The sequence below is a fragment of the Giraffa tippelskirchi genome, chromosome 4, assembly GCF_054371585.1.
Source record: "Giraffa tippelskirchi isolate mGirTip1 chromosome 4, T2T-mGirTip1v1.2.pri, whole genome shotgun sequence".
NCBI lineage: Eukaryota > Metazoa > Chordata > Mammalia > Artiodactyla > Giraffidae > Giraffa > Giraffa tippelskirchi.
This window is the reverse complement of record NC_137278.1, coordinates 198,011,630-198,031,266: the sequence shown is the minus strand read 5'-3', so window position 1 is coordinate 198,031,266 and position 19,637 is coordinate 198,011,630. Positions and strand designations below refer to the sequence as shown.

At 50.8% G+C, this 19,637-nt stretch overlaps 1 protein-coding gene across 6 annotated transcripts; it reads left to right on the top strand.

The window, feature by feature from the left end:
* The first annotated feature begins 1,002 nt into the window (after window positions 1–1,002).
* On the top strand, window positions 1,003–10,803 carry KCNA5 (potassium voltage-gated channel subfamily A member 5). Of its 6 annotated transcripts, XM_081587486.1 has the most exons (4): window positions 1,032–1,127; window positions 4,918–5,105; window positions 6,772–6,918; window positions 7,523–10,803. In XM_081587486.1, exon 4 carries the CDS (start codon window positions 8,195–8,197, stop codon window positions 9,989–9,991), a length of 1,797 nt encoding a protein of 598 aa, XP_081443612.1. In that variant the 5' UTR covers window positions 1,032–1,127; window positions 4,918–5,105; window positions 6,772–6,918; window positions 7,523–8,194; the 3' UTR covers window positions 9,992–10,803. The 6 variants fall into 6 exon arrangements, with proteins under 6 accessions (XP_081443615.1, XP_081443614.1, XP_081443612.1 ...); XM_081587488.1 differs by lacking the exon at window positions 6,772–6,918 and having other exon boundaries at window positions 1,009–1,127; window positions 7,635–10,803; XM_081587489.1 differs by lacking the exons at window positions 4,918–5,105; window positions 6,772–6,918 and having other exon boundaries at window positions 1,003–1,127.
* Window positions 10,804–19,637: the final 8,834 nt, after the last annotated feature.

Sequence of the window (19,637 nt, the reverse complement as noted above, 5' to 3'; positions counted from 1 at the left end):
TTCCCAGACTTAGAAGAGATAGTTCTTATATAAGAGTAAAACTGTTTTACATTTGCTTAGCACTTTAAAAATAAAGTGCTCTTTTCCTATACCTGGATATATAACCTAAACTCATAAATATATCTTCACACCTTGCGGGCCATAATCTAGCTCAACAAGCCATGAAATATAAAATACTCAAAGAATGCCTTCCTTGATCTGGATGCCTAAGCAGAGAAATCAGAGTTGCAGTCATTACTGAGAAAGGGAAGAACCAAATTCAAATGGCTCTAACCTTAACAATCTATGAAGCTCCTGTTTCACAGTTTCAAAGTTAGAGGGCTTTCTTGTTATGTCAGTGAATGCCACAGTGAGATGGGTTGAGGAAGAAAAGATGGACGTTAGAAAAAGAGAGACTGAGATAGAGTCCCAGTGCACCCCTGGCTTCCCCTGTGGCTCAGCTGGTGAAGAATCCGCCTCCAATGCGGGAAACCTGGGTTCGATCCCTGGGTTGGAAAGATCCCCTGGAGAAGGGAAAGGCTACCCACTCCCGTATTCTGGCCTGGAGAATCCCATGGACTGTATGGCCCACAGGTTGCAAAGAGTTGGACACTACTGAGCGACTTTCACTAATGCATTCTTAACCCTCCAGCCAGAGGGAGCGGACACCCTCACTCACCAGGGCTAGTCTTCCTTTGAACCTCGGAGCCCTAGTCCATCTGGGTCACTTTCCTTTCTCCGTTTGGCCTCTGAAAAGCCCGGGACCCATTAATGAATTTATTCCTGGATTATATTAGGGCAGGAGGGAGGGAGGGAGAGAAAAAGCCACTCTCCAGATGAGAACCTTGATTTGTGAATGTCTCTCCTTTTAATCTCTCTGAACAGGAAACCACTGTAACAGACTCTGTGGTTTTGCTCAGGATCTAGGTCAATTTCAGTGTAATCTCTCCTTTCCTCTAACCCTCAGCCTGGCCTCCTGCTTTCATCTCTTAAAGCAGCAAAGACATCCTCCCCCCTCTGAACACCCCCACAAACACAAACTCACTTGTTTTGCACTTGTGTTTTGCCTGACTCTGCCTTGGCTGCTCAATCAAACAGGAAAGAAACGCCATTTCCAGAATTTCCTCCCCAAGGTGTTGGATTGAGGGGTAAGTGAGAAAGGAGTGGGTGGGGTGGGGGGAGGGGGAGAACAGCTGCTCCTCTCATTAAGATGTTTTTCACCCTAGATCTGCGAGGGGTTTGCATCTGGGAGAGAGGATTAGGTGAGAGAGGGCTTTGCTGATTAATACTCTTATTATTCATTACTGCATGCTTACATATCCTGAGGCCTATTATTTAATAGTAACGACCACGGGATCATATATTAATACTTCGTAACATTCAGCAGTAAGGCCCAGTCTATCCAAGACTTACTAGTCTCATTTTCCTCCTAACTTTTCAAGAAGTTATTTTGGTTTATTTCAACCATGTTTCCTTCTGTTTGATTCTCCCTGGCCCAGTCTAAGAAGTCCTGAGCCCTCTCCCCAGACTCGGGACACCTTGGTGTTTCCTTAGAAGGATGCTGACTAATGAGTCTTGGGCAGAGGTTTCCCTGGTGGCTCGGTGATAAAGAATCTGCCTGCCAATGCAGGAAACATGAGTTTGATCCCTGGTCCGGGAAGATTCCACATGCTGCAGAGCAACTATGTCAGTGTGCCACATCCACTGAGCCTCTGCTCTAGAGCCTGGGGGCCTCAATTAATGAAGCCCTTGTGCCCCAGAGCCTTTGCTCCCCAACAAGAGAAGCCATGGCAAGGAGAAGCCCGCTGCCGTGAAGCGTAGCGCATGCTGGCCACAACTAGAGAAAAGCCCTTGCAGCAACGAAGACCCAGCACAGTCAAAAATAATAAATTAATTAAAAAAGAAATTGGAGATCTCTCCGCAGTGCCCGGGGATGTGCTGGAGAAGCCCTGCCAGAGTGCCTAGGGCTGCTTTAGAGATGAGGTCCCCACAGCAGAGCTCTCTTCCCCTTGGCCGGAAGGGGCAGAGGCTGAGCTGAGCCCTGGCTGATGGGGAGCACTCTGGCTGGCTTGTAGGGTGTGTCTGTCCAGTCCCTTCACTGGAAACTCTCATCGCATTTCTGATAGGGTTTTCATGCCTATAACTTCATCCAAGGTTGTTGTTGTTGTTGTTGCTAAGTGGCTTCAGTCGTGTCCGACTCTTTGCGACCCCATGGACTGTAGCCCACCAGGCTTCTCTGTCCATGGGATTCTCCAGACAAGAATACTGGAGTGGGTTGCCATGCCCTCCTCAAGGGGATCTTCCTGACCCAGAGATCAAACCTGTGTCTCCTGTAGCTCCTGCATCGCAGGCAGTTTCTTTACCACCGAGCCACTGAGGAAGCCCTCCTCCAAGGTAGAGGGGCAAAAACCTATATTTGATAGGAAAGACTCCTGACTTAATTAGGACAGAATTTTATTTTTGCCCCCTCCTGCCCCTTTAAATTTTGTCTAATGGAAGAGGATTTTCCCCTTGACCTGGATAGAAGTCCAGGAGATCTCCATGTAGTTTTGGTCCATTCTTATATAATAAGCAGAGCTACACTGCCTTTAGGTCTCAAACACGCGCCTAATTTAGGAATGAAAGCTCCCGGTCCAAAATGTTAAATTGCTTCTAGCCACAAACTTGTTTTAACCCACAGAGTGAAGGCCATTTGTGTAGTAACAGATAGTGGAGAAATCGAGAACCTGAATGAAAGGCCAAAGCAGATTTAATTCAGGACTTCCCATATTTGACCACCCACTGTCGGCTTAGGTTCCATCTCCACAACCACCTGGAGTGTCTGGCCTATCTCAGAAATCCTCTTTCAATTCCTAGCCCACAGTTTCCCCTTCCTCGCTACTCCAGCGTCGAATTCCTTTCTCTTGGTTTGATTACGTTCAACACTTACTAGTTGAAATTCACAATATAGCAAACGTACCACATTTGCTGTTGGAAGGCAAATCAGAGCTGAGTTTGGTCCTTGATTTCAAGCTATCTCTATCTCTATTATCTGAAAGTGAAAGTGTTAGTCACTCAGTCGTGTCCTGTTCTTTGCAACTTAATGGACCATATAGCCTGCCAGCCTCCTCTGTCCATGTAATTCTCCGGACAAGAATCCTGGAGTGGGTTGCCATTCCCTTCTCCAGTGGATCTTCCCCACCCAGGGATCGAACCCAGGTCTCCTGCATTGCAGGCAGACTCTTTACCGTCTGAGCCACCACGGAAGCCTACCTATCTATTAATACCTTCCTACCTATGATCTCTATCTACAGAAAGATAAATGGTGTGGTATATATATTTATATATGGGATAGATAGATATATACATACAAAAATAAATAAATATAGACACACATAGAGATAAATATATATTCCAATGAGAACAGAGGGGGCAAAGAGGCTAAAAGAAGTAATGGAGAGAGAAAATGGAAGCCCCTTGGCACACATGCTTTACAGACACACACACACATTGCCTGAGTGTTCAGGAAAGGAGTATTCGTGTGTCCTGCTGGGGGATCGTGACCCCACCAGCTCTTCATGGTCTGCCTTCCTCCTCTTCTCCAGCCCAGTCTCAGAGACTTCCCTCCAGCCCTGCATCAGCTATGTTCACTTTCTTTCAGTTCTTCATCTTCTTTTTTAAAAAAATAATTTTATTTATTTATTTTGGCTGTCCTTGGTCTTCACTGCTGATCGGGCTTCTCTCTAATTACAGTGCACGAGCTTCTCATTGCAGTGGCTTCTTTTGTTGTGGAGCACGGGCTCTAGAATGCTCAGGCTTCAGCAGCTGTAGCTCCCAAGCTCCAGAGCACAGGGTCAATAGTTGTGCTGCACGGGCTTGGTTGCTCCGTGGCATGTGAGATCTTCCCAGATCAGGGCTCAAACCTGTGTCTCCTGTATTGGCGGGCAGACTCTTTACCACTGAACTGCCAGGGAAGCCCTCTTTCAGTTCTAACCAGCCCTGACCCCTCCACCCCAGGATCTTGGAACATACACTTCCCTCCACCTGGAACAGTATGTCTTCCTCATCACCATCTCAGAAAGCTTCCTTGGGTCCTAGGGCAGGCATCAGACTCCCCACTATTCTCACTGCCCTTTACATTCTAGCCGTACTCCTCATAATTGTGTTAAACAACCAACATAAAATTAGATGCTCAGAGACTCTGGCCTTGCCCAGAGGAAAGATGTCTGTCCTGGTCATCAATATACCCCCGGCCCTGGAACAACATCTTGTTCATAGTAGGTACGCATTGAATATTTTTGAAGGGATTAATAAACATGGCATTTAAGATTCATTCTCCTTCCTGTCTTCTCCCTTTTCTCTCTCTTCCAGCCCAGTTCTCCTTTTTTTTTTTTTTTGACGCCTTGCCTCTCATAATGTTCTTTCCTCTTGGTTCTGCACAGCTTAGGAGTTCCGCTGTGGTCTGCTGGGAGCTGTCCCGTGAATTGAGAGAAGATCATTCCTTTGTTTACTTCTGGAGGTCTCATTCTGGGAGATAATAATGTAGATGTTGCAAGTCATTCATTCAAAGATTCCTCTTGGGGTTTGTCTGAGAGGAGATGCTGCTCAAATTGTGACTTGAGGACAGGAATGGCAGCACCAGAGGGGAGCTTGTTTGAGTCTAAGCCTGCCTGCAGGGTGGGGGCTCAATTTTGTTTTTCTTTGAGGCATGCAGGATCTTAGTTCCCTGACCAAGGGCTGAAACTGCGCCCCCTGCAGTGGTGTGTGTATATGTGTTAGTCACGCAGTCATGTTTAACTCTTTTTCAACCCAATAGCTAGACTGCAGCATGCCAGGCTTCCCTGTCCTTCACCATCTCCCAAAGTTTGCTCAAACTCATGTCTATTGAGTCAGTGAAGCCGACCATCTCATCCTCTGTTGCCCCCTTCTCCTCCTGCCCTCAATCTTTCCTGGCATCAGGATCTTTTCCAATGAATCAGCTCTTCGCAGCAGGTGGTCAAAGTCCTGGAGCTTCAGCTTCAACATCAGCTGAAGGCTGATCGGGAAGCAACGAAAGAAAGATAAGAGAACTTGCAGAACTCAGCAGGGGACATCTTCAGACCAAGATGCTCTTCTGACACCTGGGAAAGGAAAGAGGAGGAGGAAAGGTTGGATGGGGGAGTCTCAGATGGCATTTGTTTATTTATTTATTATTTAATTTATTTATTAATATTTATTTAGCTGCACCAAATCTTAGTAGTGACAGGCAGGATCTTTAGCTGTAGCATGTGGGCTCTAGCCCGAGGCCCCCTGCATTGGGAGGGCGGAGTCTTAGCCACTGGACCACCAGGGAAGCCTCTCAGATGGCAATGTTTTTCTTACAGTCTTGGCAGGCCCAGCAGGGGAGCTCAAGAGCAAAGAGCAAAGACTCTTTCAGGTTTGCAGAGTTCTGCACTGAGCAGAAACCTAACCAGCCAGGTCCCTGTAACCCTGCAGGGCTCTGTCATTGCCAGGGGGCTCCTCGGGAGGATGCAAGCCAGGCAGAGCCAGGAGGTGACAGCAGCTGGGGGCTGTCAGCCAACTGCATCCTTTGAAGCTAAAAAGCAAGTGCTTTCTCTAAGGACGATCCTGCTGTATTCCCCATGGCAGGCACTGTGACATCTGAAGGTAATTTTACAAGAAACCTATGAAGGCTAAGAAATGTCTGGAAAGCAGATTTACTAAAGTGCTACATTAAAGGTTTGACTTACGTACCCTTCTAGGACCATTTATGTGGTGCTCTTATTTTTCAGGACACAGTCTCCCTGAGGCCCCTGGAAGACAAGGTCCAGGGAACCCTTTCCCTTAGGGAGCCTGGGGATAGCCCGTGTGAACTGACACGGCATCTCTCTATTTATAAGATGTGTGGGTCAATGAACAAGAGAGGACCCAAAAGTCTTTGAGCCCATCTCCTACCAGCTCTGCAGTTCCAGGCTTCCCAGGATAGACCTGATCTTGACTGGCAACTTCAGAGTCAGAGAAGAAAACAAAAACAAAAACAAAAAACCCCCGAACAGACAGAGCAGAAACAGCACAGATCTGAGGAGGGGCGTGCAAGGCCCTGATGATAACCAATGATGCCTCTATACACTCATTTTCACTTTCATGCCCCTTTCTCACTCATGCACATCTGCAAGGACAGCCCACCGCACGTGCAGAGTTGCACACAATGAAAATGTTTGCCTATGACAAATATATTCACCCTCAAGTTTATTTAACAAAACCACATGAACACACATTCCTCCAATCTTGACACAAGCTTGTGAGTTTACACTCTGCTATTCCAACCCACACTCATGCACCCAGCATCAAGCTTTCAAAAAATCCTTTGTGTGCGATGCATACACAAACACGAGACTATAACATTACATACAAAAGCCCCAACAACCTACAGAAACAGAAATAGACAATCAAACAGACATTCAAAAACACAAGAGATTTTAGGGTAAATTAAAAATATCTGGAGGCTGTGCCTGGAATGGCTTGAAGACATGCCTTGAAGACTATTTCTCTCTTGGCTACAGATGCTAACACGCAGGGCTGGGGTGGAGCAGAATGCCTGATTCCCTAACCTAGAAGCACTTAGGGGGTCATTTTAGCCATCCTCCAGCCTCCTGCAGAAGGGACTAAAGCCATTAAGTCAGATGGTGAGGGGGAGAGAGAACTCGTATCCGTATATCCTGGAAAGGGGGTCGCATATTTCTATAGAGGATCCGAGTGGGGCGAACAGGGGCCCAAACTCTGCTTGCTTGGGTTTAAATCCCAGCTTTGCCACTTTCTACTGTGTGACCTCAGGCAAGTTAATCAACTTCTCCGTGTCTCATTTTCCTCACGTATAAAAATGGGGATAATAATATTACCGAGAAAATGGGCTGCTGAGAGACTAGATCAGCCAATATTTGTGAAGTGCCGAGAAGGGGCCTGCTACAGCAGAAGAGCAAAGTGAGTATTGGTTTTTATTCTACTCCTGAGAATTCTCCACCCTGGGGACTCCCAGGCTCCCTCCCCTGGAGCGCCCCACCCCATCTCCCTACACAAGCCTCCTTGCAGCAGCCAGCTCCTAGCTTCCACTAGCAGGAATCTCTCTCTCCAGCGTCTTTCTCCCTCCTCCCCTTCCCTGTTCTTGGTTCCTACAGATGAGACTGGTGGAGAGAGCAGCAGTTGTGTGTGATAGGAATAGGAAGGCAGGCAGTCAGTCTCCAGTCTCAGCTGCCTGCCGGGGGAGCTGCCAGGCTTGGTATGTCTGGCTGACCGCCCCTGTCTGTCCTCGGAATCAGGGCTTTCCCAAGGGCAAGGGCAGGGAGATGCTGTAAGGTGAGTTCTCAGGCAGCTACCTTCTGGTGCAAATATATGTAGGTAAATGGGAAGAGACAGGCTTCCCCACTCGTCTGAAGATACATATATATCTAGAATACTGGAGTGGGTAGCCGTTCCCTTCTCCAGGGATCGAACAGGGGTCTCTACTTTGCAGGCAGATTCTTTACCTTCTGAGTCACTGGGGAAGCCCATATATATATTTATATAATTTTTTTTTCTCTCTCTCAAGGCACATAGCTCCGCCTCTCACCCTCCTGTTTGTAATTTTTCCCAAAGAAGAGAGAACCGTTACTTCTCCAACGCACCCCGGCTCATCCTGAAGTCGCATCTCTCCAACACAGGAGGATTCATTTCCCGAGAGTCCACTGGGCGATCAGCGGGTTCCCAGGTGAACTGAAATCCAGAACTATTCTCATCTGGCCGCCCTGGGAGTTGGTTGCAGCGCTCTCGGTACAACCTGTTCCTCCATCCTCTCCCCTCCCCTCCCAGGCTGCGCCCAGCTTAGCTCCTCCCGTCCTCGCCCGGGGGCCCCAGCTGAGCCCTCGGGGAGACACCCGCGGCCTCGGTGCCCCGCGGGGAGGCAGGAGGAGGAGGGAAGGGCGGGAGGGAGGCGGGGAGCCGCGCGGGGTGGAGGCCGGGCCTGAGGCGGCTGGAGGTTGCCTCGGCTGGAAGGCGGCTTTTGGCTGCTTGGTAACGGGCTGCCAGAGCCGAGCCAGGCAGAGCGCAGGGCAGCGGCTTCTTGACGTCAGGACCCAGCGAGGGGACCGCGCCAGCCACCCAGCCCGCCCCACAGCGAGGCCGGCCGCCGGCGGAAGAGGAGTCCGGCGCGGGGCGCCCTGTGGGGTGAGGGGGGCGCGGGAACCGGTCCGCAGGGGCGCAGCATGCCCCCCACCCCCGGGCCATGGAGATCGCCCTGGTGCCCCTGGAGAACGGCGGTGCCATGACCGTGAGGGGAGGAGAGGAGGCCCGGACCACGGCGGGTCAGCTCTGCTGCCCCGCGACGGCCGCGCTCAGCGATGGACCCAAGCAGCCGGCGCCCAGGAGGCGCAGCGGCGCGGAGAGGGGCGCCGACCCTGGAGGCCGGCAGGCGCCACCACCGCGCCAGGAGCTGCCCCAGGCTAGCCCGCGGCCTCCGGAGGAAGAGGAGGGAGAAGGCGACCCCGCCCTGGGCGTGACGGGGGACCAGGTGCTGGGCCCGGGGTCCCTCCATCACCAGCGCGTCCTCATCAACATCTCGGGGCTGCGCTTCGAGACGCAGCTGGGCACCCTGGCGCAGTTCCCCAACACGCTCCTGGGGGACCCGGCCAAGCGCCTGCGCTACTTCGACCCGCTGAGGAACGAGTACTTCTTTGACCGCAATCGGCCCAGCTTCGACGGCATCCTCTACTACTACCAGTCGGGGGGCCGGCTTCGCAGGCCGGTCAACGTCTCCCTGGACGTGTTCGCAGACGAGATCCGCTTCTACCAGCTGGGGGACGAGGCCATGGAGCGCTTCCGGGAGGACGAGGGCTTCATCAAAGAGGAGGAGAAGCCCCTGCCCCGCAACGAGTTCCAGCGCCAGGTGTGGCTGATTTTCGAGTACCCAGAGAGCTCGGGCTCCGCACGGGCCATTGCCATCGTCTCGGTCCTGGTCATCCTCATCTCCATCATCACCTTCTGCTTGGAGACGCTGCCCGAGTTCCGGGATGAACGCGAGCTGCTGCGCCATCCCCCGGTCCCCCAACAGCCCCCGGGACCCCACAGGGGGCCCAATGGCAGCGGGGCCGCAGCGCCCCCCTCCGGCCCCACGGTGGCGCCTCTCCTGCCCAGGACCCTCGCTGACCCCTTCTTCATCGTGGAGACCACGTGTGTCATCTGGTTCACCTTCGAGCTGCTCGTGCGCTTCTTCGCCTGCCCCAGCAAGGCCGAGTTCTCTCGGAACATCATGAACATCATCGACGTGGTGGCCATCTTCCCCTACTTCATCACCCTGGGCACCGAGCTGGTGGAGCAGCAGCAGCCGGGGGGCGGGGGCGGCCAGAACGGGCAGCAGGCCATGTCCCTGGCCATCCTCAGAGTGATCCGTCTGGTCCGCGTGTTCCGCATCTTCAAGCTGTCCCGCCACTCCAAGGGGCTGCAGATCCTGGGCAAGACGCTGCAGGCCTCCATGCGGGAGCTGGGCCTGCTCATCTTCTTCCTCTTCATTGGAGTCATCCTCTTCTCCAGCGCCGTCTACTTCGCGGAGGCCGACAACCAGGAGACCCATTTCTCCAGCATCCCGGATGCCTTCTGGTGGGCGGTAGTCACTATGACTACGGTGGGCTATGGGGACATGAGGCCTGTCACCGTGGGGGGCAAGATCGTGGGCTCGCTGTGTGCCATCGCCGGGGTCCTCACCATCGCCCTGCCCGTGCCGGTCATTGTCTCCAACTTCAATTACTTCTACCACCGGGAGACGGACCACGAGGAGCAGGCAGTCCTTAAGGAAGAACAGGGCAGTCAGAGCCAGGGGGCTGGACCTGCTGGTGGGGGCCAGCGAAAGGCCAGCTGGAGCAAGGGGTCCCTCTGCAAGGTGGTGGGGTCCTTGGAGAACGCGGATGGCTCTCGAAGGGGCAGTTGCTCCCTGGAGAAGTGTAACCTCAAGGCCAAGAGCAATGTGGATTTGCGGAGATCACTGTATGCCCTCTGCCTGGACACCAGCCGGGAGACAGATTTGTAAGGGGGTCCCAGGAGGACAGCTGGCCACGGGCTGGGGACAGCAGAGGCTTTCTGACCCTGGGGATTGACTTGACACCGCAGAGTATTTCAAGCCCACCCTGGTACCTGGGTCTGTCCCTCTTCTCTCACTGCTTCCCTCCTGCCTCCCCCTCCACCTTGATCCCCTCATTTTCCCTCTTCTTTCCATGACCCCAAGGGTCGCCTATTTTTAAAAACTACCACATTCCATGACGCAGGAGCTGTTGAAATGGTGAGCGCTGTGAGATGGATGTCTTTGTAGCCAGTTTCCTACACCCAGCAGAGGGACAACCCAAACAAAAATGACTTTAAATAGCCCAGATCTCCAGGGATTTTGTAAAACCCCTCCTCACATCCCTGTGCTCCAGATTTGCTTTACAGATGATTATATTTGTGTATAAGGGGAAATATTATTTTTATGGCTGGAGAGTGGATTTTTGTACCAGAGTTCAGATGGAGCTATTTTGGATATATTTTCAAGACATATGTTGTATTTATGGAAGAGATGGTTTTTGTGATGTTCTCCTGCGATACTTACATTACAGCCAGAGACCCTGGTCTGGCCATTCTAGTTCCTGTGTCAGTAAGCCTCTCTCTTTTCTGAGATGTAGTGTCGGTGCTTTGTGTCTAAGGCAGGCAATACTCTGGAAGAAAGGCAAGTCTAACTTTTTTCTGCGCGCCTTAAACAATTCTTGTAACTTTCTTCAAAAAGCATTTCAATTATGTAGGAGGAAGACTTCTGATAATTCATCCTCTTGAATTTTTATCCCAGGAAATAAAATGTTACTCGATTAAGGCAAGTGTTAGTTTTTCTACAGCTGATGTATCTTTGGAAATTAAAAAAAAGAAAAAAAGTCTGTTCCTCACTGTTTATGGTTCTGGAGTCAGAGCAAACTTGAGTGGGGTGGAGGAGGACTTGGAAAGCTCATGGTTTGATCACTGACATCTCTTTGCTGGGCCCCCTCTGTGCCTTGAAGACAGAGGGGTGAATTCTGTTTGTCTCAGGTGGTTAGAAGACAGACACTCCCGGATGGCATTAGACCCAGCCGTCAGCGTGGCGTGTGGATGGAGTTAAAAGGCAAACGATGACCAGACCCTCCCCTCCTCCCTCCTGCTTGTAGCCCTGCTGCCGCTGTCTCCTGGGGCTGGGCTTCCCAGCCTTTGTCTGTAGGTTTTAAGCCCTACTTAACATGGTTCTCAGCTCTGAGGAACAAGCCTGGTTCTCCGGGACAGGAGACCTCTCTGAAAAAGTGTAGCTCTGGTGGGAAAAATCTCAGAGGGAGGAGGCAGCACCTTATTATTATATTTCCCCCACCCCCCACCCCCCCCACCAAACCATGGTGAAGCAGAGAAGGATGTTTTGCCTTTGTGGCCGATGGAGGCAGAGAGAGGCTGGAAGGGTTTGTTTGTCCACATTAAGGGCTGGTTTCTACAGCCCCGAGTAATCTCTAAATTCACAACAAATCCCTTTGTTCCCTTGTCATCGGGTGATACTGACAAAACATCACAGCAGGTGTAACACTGGCTGCAATGTCTCTCTGGGCTTAGCTATCCACCAGGGGTTCCTGATTCCTGCTGTTGTTTTTTTTTCTGCTGAACAATCCAAAGACTGGTGGTTTGGCACCCTCACCAGGGTGGGCTGGTGGTGGTCCACAACCACATGGCCCCCACGACCACAGTGAGCTTGATGGCTAGTTCTGGGGCACATTCAAGTTTTGGAGATGGAGGGGATGAGGAGGATCTAGGAGATTGATGTCTGAGGTTTGCGGATTTAAACGAGATGCACACGCAGGAGTAAAAGCCTGTCTGTGACCGCCTGGAGTCATTTCCAGCCAGGAATTGTGAACATCGAATCAGAGAAGGAAGCAGAAGGACTGTTCCCGGGGCTCTGTTGTTTCACATTACATGCAGAAATCAGGGAGGGCGAGCAGGGACACGCTGCTTATTTGTAATTTACAATCTTCCTAAAAGCAAGGCCTCTTGCCCGAGCTCTCCTCCACACCGTCTCACCTCCAAGCCCTCTGTGGCTTCCCAACTGATGTGGTTTAACTCACCCCTCCTGGCTGGGATGGGGTCACCCCTTCGGTTCCACCCCTCCTTGAAGGTAAAAGAGAAGGCCCTGCCTTTGCCCTGAAGGCCGTTTCCTTTAGGCTTGAGCAACAAAGAGAGAACTGTGGCCGCCCAGGCCTCAGATGAGTCAGGTACCTGGCAAGTGTTGGTCCAAAGAGACCGAATGGCTCTTTAGATTGTCCAGTAAAAGGTACAAGCTTATACAAAACCTCGGGGACGGAGCGGGCAGGAATGAGAGCGTTGAGTGTCTATTTTGTGTGGGAGGAGGGGGCGTGGCCAGAGGTTTAGGAAGGGGATGCAGCTGGTTCCAGAGGGACCCTAGTCCCCTGTTGCAGCCTCCCATCCCCGAGGCTAGTGGTACCCATCCTGGGGCACTGGGAGGGCCCCCAAGGGCAGTGCAGGTATTTCAATCTCTCTGTCTTCTCAGTGCATCTGTTGCTATGGTTCTGGAAATGAGTCCTCCAGTTTCACTCCCACCATCATGGTGGTTTCTCTGTTCACGTGATTGGCGGGAAAGGAGTGTGAATGTCAAGTCTTAGCCAGGTCACTTGAGGGAAGGAGGCCCTTCCTGTCCTTTCTCCCCCTCCCCTTCACTGCCGTCCTTGATTTTCCTTCCGGAGGAGATTAGATCTAATAGTCCCCGCCAAACCTTTATCCAGATGTTGCTTCTTGGCTCCCACAGCAGGAAACCATCCCTGGGTTTATCATCTACCAGCTTTGGCAACCTCAGGGCTTCCCAGGTGGCGCTAGTGGTAAAGAACTCACCTGCCAGTGCAGGCGACTCGAGTTCAAGCCCTGAGTAGGGAAGGATCCCCTGGAGGAGGCCATGGCAACCCACTCCAGTATTCTTGCCTGGAGCATCCCATGGACAGAGTTGCCTGGCGGGCTACAGTCCGTAGGGTCACAAAGAGTCGGACATGACTGACGCAACTTAGCACGCACCCGCCCAGCAAGGATGGACCAGTGTGGTGCCTTTATCTAAGGACAGCCGCTCTCCTGCAGAGCATGTGGCCCTGTTTTTTTTTACCACCTACTTTTTCTTCTCCTGCCCTTAGGCTGGGTGAACCCTGATCAAGGATAGGTTCAGAAAGAAAAGTCTTATGCTTTAAAGCCCCAGCTCCCTGCCCTGCCTGGGATACTCCCTGGAGGGAAAATGTAACAGAAGCCCAGCCCTTGAGAAATCTTCCTGTGGGGTTAAGCTGTGACTTATTCTCTTGTTAATGATGGGAGCACTTCCTGGCAGGGAGGAGCCACAGCAAAGTGTCTCTCTTGGTGTGGAGGGCCTCCCTCCAGAGATGGCAGGCCATGCACACTGAGTGTGACCCTGGCGTGCTCTCCTCTGGGCCTGACCTCAGCAGTGCACATCTGCTCTACAGCTGCTCTGCATGCTGGGCATCCTGGGATGCGTATTAAGATGCTGTCCTTGCCTCCCATCTGCTTCCAGTCCCATTGGGGAGGCAATCAGTATACAACAGATCAAGTCTTGCAGGACAGGGCATGATCAAGTGCCTTGCACTGATTCCAAAATGAGGTGGGATGGGTCAGGAGTGGGAACGCAAAGAGCAATAGAGAGAGATGGGCCTCTGAAGACTTCGAAGGGTAGCTGGGTGGAGAGAAGGGCATTCGGGTTGTGGGAAGTGGGTGGGAGGAGTGGGCTGGAGAATGCCCACCTTGTCCACATCATCGTCATATGGGGATGGAGTCCAGGGTTGCAGGCTGGTGCCTCTCCCCAGGGGAGGAGGGCATGGCAATCCTCTCCAGTATTCTTGCCTGGGACATCCCACAAACAGAGGTACCTGGCAGGCTACAGTCCGTAGAATTGCAAAGAGTGGGACACGACAGAAGTGACTTAGCATACACACACGCATGCCTCTTCCCCAGGAGAGGACTGCAGTAGGAGTCCTGATTTTATCAATGGCAGAAGGACTCAGCAATTATTTAAAGCAGGGATTGGCAAAAACTCTGAAAACAGCCAGATAGTGACTATTTTAAACTTCGTAGTCCAAGAGGCAAAATTGAAGCTATTATTGTAGATACTTATATAATCATTGAAAATGTAGTCATTTAGAAATGTTAGAACCAGTGTTAGCTAGAGTGCTGTATCTCCCTGTCATAATCATTATGTGTCACACTGCGGACGCCTCCTGGGCATCCAGGCATGGCTGTGAAGCCCTGACCTGGCTCCCTGATTTGATTTTCCTTCGCTGAACTTGCGTTTCTTGCAAATGCCAGCCCTGGCTTAAGAAGAGGATCATAGGCTGGGGTTTCCTAGACCAGCGAAGACTTGGTTATAAAGATGGAGCTTATTTCTACCTCCTTGTGAACATTAGAATTCTCTAGGTGGCTGTGGGACAAGATGCTTTATTTCGAGGGAGGAGGAAGAAAATGCCAAGCTGGACATCCTACCCGGGGCTCTGGGCATCAGCTTCTCCCCCTGCACCTGGTAGAAGTGGGCCCAGGGGTCAGGGCATAGCCTCCTTCTCGTTTGGCCCTAAGTGTTTTCCTGGATGTGACATCACCCTGGACAGCCTTGAGGCTGTCCTTGTCGTGGCCCTCTTCAGCTGCCTCTTCTTATTGTAGAGATGGGCCTGAGTTTGCAGGGGAGAGGACCCATGTGATGTGCATGGAGGGAAACGTATGAATCAACTCCAGCTACAGCCCTCCGGACAGAGCAAGACACTTACCAGTTTCCTTTTTGATTGGCCGGTGTCTTCTAATGTCAGAGTTTGCAGCAGGTGATGTGTTGGCAGGAAGGAATGTTACAGATCATCTGGTGAGTTCTACTCATTTTACAGATGAGCAGACTGAGGCCCAGAGGGAAGAGGCTCCTTACCCAACCAAGGTCACCGTAAAGTCCCCTGGGACTGGAATTGTCTCCCCGACTCCTTGGCTGGATTTCTCTGATCCCTCTCAAAAGTGTCCCTGTTCTCATTAAAGCTGACTTTCCCCCTCACCCCCTACACCCTGCCCCGTTGCCCCATGGCCATCCCACCTCCCAAGGCAGGTTCCTGCCACGTCAGTTCATTTGTATCCAGTTTGCCTGGGTGGCTGGGTGGGGGAAGCCTCCTGGGTGTCCATCCGCGCTCACCAAACCCTGATCTGTCTCCTCCAATTTGATTTGACTCCATTCAACCTGCATTTGCTATGAATGTCAACCAGTGTAAGCAATGGAGTTGCGGGAGTGCCATGGCCCAGCGCCCACGAGCAAGGAGGAGGAAAACAGGAACCTTTATAATGTCGTGTCCTTAAAGCGTCACAAATTCATTTCTCCATTCATTTGTTAAATCTTTATTTGACAACATTATTTACTAAGGGGCAGGCACCATGCTATGGGTTTCCCTGGTGGCTCAGATGGTAAAGAATCTGCCTGCAATGTGGCAGACCTGGGTTCGATCCCTGGGTGGGGAAGATCCCCTGGAGAAGGGAATGGCAACCCACTCTACTTTTCTTGCCTGGAGAATTCCATGGACAAAGAAACCTGGAGGGCTACAGTCCATGGGATCACAAAGAGTTGGACACGACTGAGCAACTAACACTAAGGCACAATGCTAAGGAGCTGAATCTAACTGCAAGGGAGCTTCCCTGGTTGGCTTCCTAGGCTAGTGGTAGATGAATAAAGTTTCCTGGGCTAGTAAGCGAATAAATAAAGAGATCTTCTCCGTTTTGTTTTTTTTTTAATTTTTATTGGAGTACAGTTGCTTTGGGCCTCCCAGTTGGCGCAGTGGTAAAGAATCCGCCTACCAATGCGGAAGTCACAGGAGATGTGGATTTGATGCCTAGGTTGGGAAAATCCCCTGGAGGAGGAAATGACAACCCACTCCAGTATTCTTGCCTGGAGAATCCTATGGACAGAGGAGCCTGGTGGGCTACAGTCCAGGGGGTCGCACATAATCAGACTTGACTGAGCGACTGAGCACGCACACAGTTACTTTACAGTGTTGTGTTAGTTTCTGTTGTACAGCAAAGTGAGTCAACTATATGTATACATATACGCTCCCCCCCCTTTTTGTAGATTTCTTTCCCATTTAGGTCACCACTGAGCACTGAGTGTCACTTTTAAATAGAAGTAAGAGCAAAGAGTCAGACACGACTAAGCAACTAACACACAAGAGCCAAGGCGGAGATGGGCAGGGTTGTAACTGGGAGAGGGACGTGCTGCTTTAGAGAAGGCTGAACAATGCTCGAGGTGGAAGAAGTCATAAGAGGAGGTGAAGAGTGGGGGACAGGGATGGGGGGACCCTGGAGCACTAGGACTCTACGTCTGTTATCCTGCAGAGGCAGAAGGGTGGGCGCAGGGGCTGGCGGGGGCGCAGAAGCCAAGATTTCCCCTGGAGACACCGCACCAGCCACTCGCCAGCTTAGAGCAGGAACCTGCCTCTCCCTTCCCAGTGGCACCCCTAGAGAGACACAGTGGACCACATCGCCAAGGGAGAGGCCGCATGGATTTCAGCTAGAAGGCTGGCAATGGGTCCCAATCTGAGTTTTAAAAAATTTTAGGGGCAAGTAAAGGCCCTTAGATGACGACCCTCTTGATTGTTCGGCCAATGGGCAGGAGACCCAGCAGGTGTTTTGGAGCCTTTGCCAAAAAATCAGCAGAAGCCATCTTTGGCTATGGACTGAAGCGTGGGAGGTAAGGGCAGGGCGGCCAAAAGCCCTGGAGGCTAGAGTTTCTCCTGACTATTCTACCCCCAGGAACAGGAATGGAAAGGCTAAGAAAGGCTATGGAGGGTCCAGAAGAAAGCCTGGTGGGAAAGCCTAACTTCTGTGTGCAGAGCATTTGGGAAGTTCAGAATGGAGCCGCACGCGCAACTGGATGGGGACCTTGGTTTGGACCCCACAAGCAGCTCCTCCAGGGATCTTTTAGGACCGAAGGGCCCTGGAGGACAGCAGGTTCTCCATTCAATCTGCCCACACTCTCTGCTCTTTCTGGGCGCTCATGGGTGGGCACCGGGTCTTTCTTCCATGTGTGTGGGCCCATCCCTGGGGATACACGGAGAGATGGGGGCTCAGAAGGAGTTGGAGGGAAGTACTGACCTCCCAGGAGGCCAGCTCAGGGCCTCTCCTCCTCCCCGTGTTTCTCTGTGTATTCTTGCCTGTGTGACGTCTATGCTCCGGGGAAGTCGTCTCTGCCTCTTCTAGGGGTCTGGCATCTGCCGTCACGAACCGGCCCGTCTTGGGTGCTGCAGTGGGGACAGAAAGGAGACCGATTCTGTCCCGGTGAAAGAAAGGAGACAGATGTGGGCAGGTGACACCTGCCTATGCTCGAGGAGACGTGCAAGAATATGAGAATCGTAACAAAGCTAAAAATAAAGCCAAAGAAAACCAGCTTGAAATGTCCCTGCGAAGTGTGATTGTGCTTAAAGATTTTGGGGAAGGGGTTGATCTAAGCCCAAAGGAATTATCTGAACAAGGACTTCTGGGAGAAGTGATCTCAGAAGCAAAGTGAAGGAGAGAGAGCATCATTTAAAAAAAATTTTTTTTAATTGGAGTATAGCTGATTTGCAATGTACTGTAAGTTTCTGCTGTACAGCAAAGTGAATCAATTATGCATACACATATATACATATGTATAGGCTCTTTTTTAGATTCTTTTCTCATATAGGATGTTACAGAGTATTGAATAGAGTTGCCTGTGCTATAGGCTTCCCTATTAGCTCAGACGGTAAAGAATCTGCCTGCAGTGAGGCAGACCCAGGTTTGATTCCTGGGTTGGGAATATCCCCTGGAGAAGGGAATGACAATCCATTCCGGTATACTTGCCTGGAGAATCCCATGGACAGAGGAGCCTGGCAGACTGCAATCCATGGGGTTGCAAAGAGTTGCACACAACTGAGCGACTAACACTAAGCCTGTGCTGTATAGTAGGTCCATATCAGTTATCTATTTTGTATATAGTAGTGTGTACATGTCAATCCAAATCTCCCAGTTTATCTCTCCCCCGAGTAAGTAACCATGAGTTTGTTTTCTACAGGAGAACATCATTTAATGCGTATTAATCTACATCTTCCCCACTGTCCACCCTCCTGCCCCCAGGAGCCTTCTGTCAACTCCCGCAGCCCTCTTGCGTCACTTCTCTCTCTGTCCCTTGAGTTTCTCAGGTTAGGAGGTAGCCTGCTCACAGCACATGGTGCCTCATGCCTCGCTGGTCACAGATCAAAGCCAGGTGATCCTATAATGAGACTTGATAGTGATCTTGCTGAACCTCGGGTCTGACATGGAAAGAATGAGCTTTGCCTTTACTTCTTAAATCTGCACTTTTCAGTGATCTGTGTTCCGTCACATATGAGGGCTTCTCTTGGGAGCCTGGGGCCTCATGTTTTGATGATCCTGTAAATCATGTTAGAAAGTAAGAAAAGACCTGCTCTTTGGGAACTTCTGAGAGCTGGTGAAGCGACACAGTTGCAATGTCATGTTTATCAGAAATTTCCAAATCATTTCAATACCAAGACTGAAAATTTAGGTAGCAGTTTCACTCTAAAGAGTGCAAACCGCTGCCCAGTGGCTTGTTTTGTCAACAACTGAGATGACTCGAACCTGAATGGGTACCTTGTGGTGATCCATGCCAGTTATAGGAAACACACACAGAAAAGATGCCCGTGCACACTTGCCTTTGTTCCTCCCCAGTTGATTAAACTTTCTATCCCTGCAAAAATTTGCATTTTTAAATGGCTGTCATCTGGGAAATTGAGGTGAGTGGTCCCAATTGTGCTAAGGTGGCCAAGGCATCTAGTTGCAAGAATGTCCAGGTTGGACAGCTGACAGTAGTTTATGCTTCTATTCTTCTCTCCTTAGTGACATGCTATTATTATTATTTATTGTTCTTCTTTAGTTGTAGTAATGTCATCTATAAATCCCACATCATTTCGACACCAGTTTTTTTTTTTTTTTTTTAATTTTTTGGCCATGCTTCACAGCATGCAAGCTCCTAGCTCACCAGGGGTCAAACCCACACCTCCTACAATGGAAGTGCAGAGTCTCAACCACTGGACTGCCAGGGAAATCCCTCGACACCAATTTTAAATGGTCTGAGATAGCATAGTCAACTCCTCTTGATCCTTCTGGGTTCCTTTCACTGTCTGCCTCTGGTCCATCCTATATGAAAAGTGAAAGTGTTAGTAGCTCCATTCTTTGCCACACTATGGACTGTAGCCTGCCAAGTTCTTCTATCCGGAAAATTCTTCAGGCAAGAATACTGAAGTGGGTTGCCATTCCCTTCTCCAAGGGAGCTTCGCTACCCAAGCATCAAACCCAGGTCTCTTTCATTGTAGGCAAATTCTTTACCTTCTGAGCCACCAGGGAAGCCCACCCTCATATGACTTCCCTATTAATCTCCCCAGAGGACAATTGACATGGTCCAGTCATTCCTGAGTTCCTAAACAGAATAAGTCCAGTCCCTTCAGCCTGACTTTTGAAGTCCTCCATGAAAAAAGTGAAAGTTGCTCAGTCGTGTCTGACTCTTTGTGACCCTATGGACTAAACACTCCATGGAATTCTCCAGGCCAGAATACTGCAATGGGTAGCCTTTCCCTTCTCTAGGGGATCTTCCCAACCCAGGGATG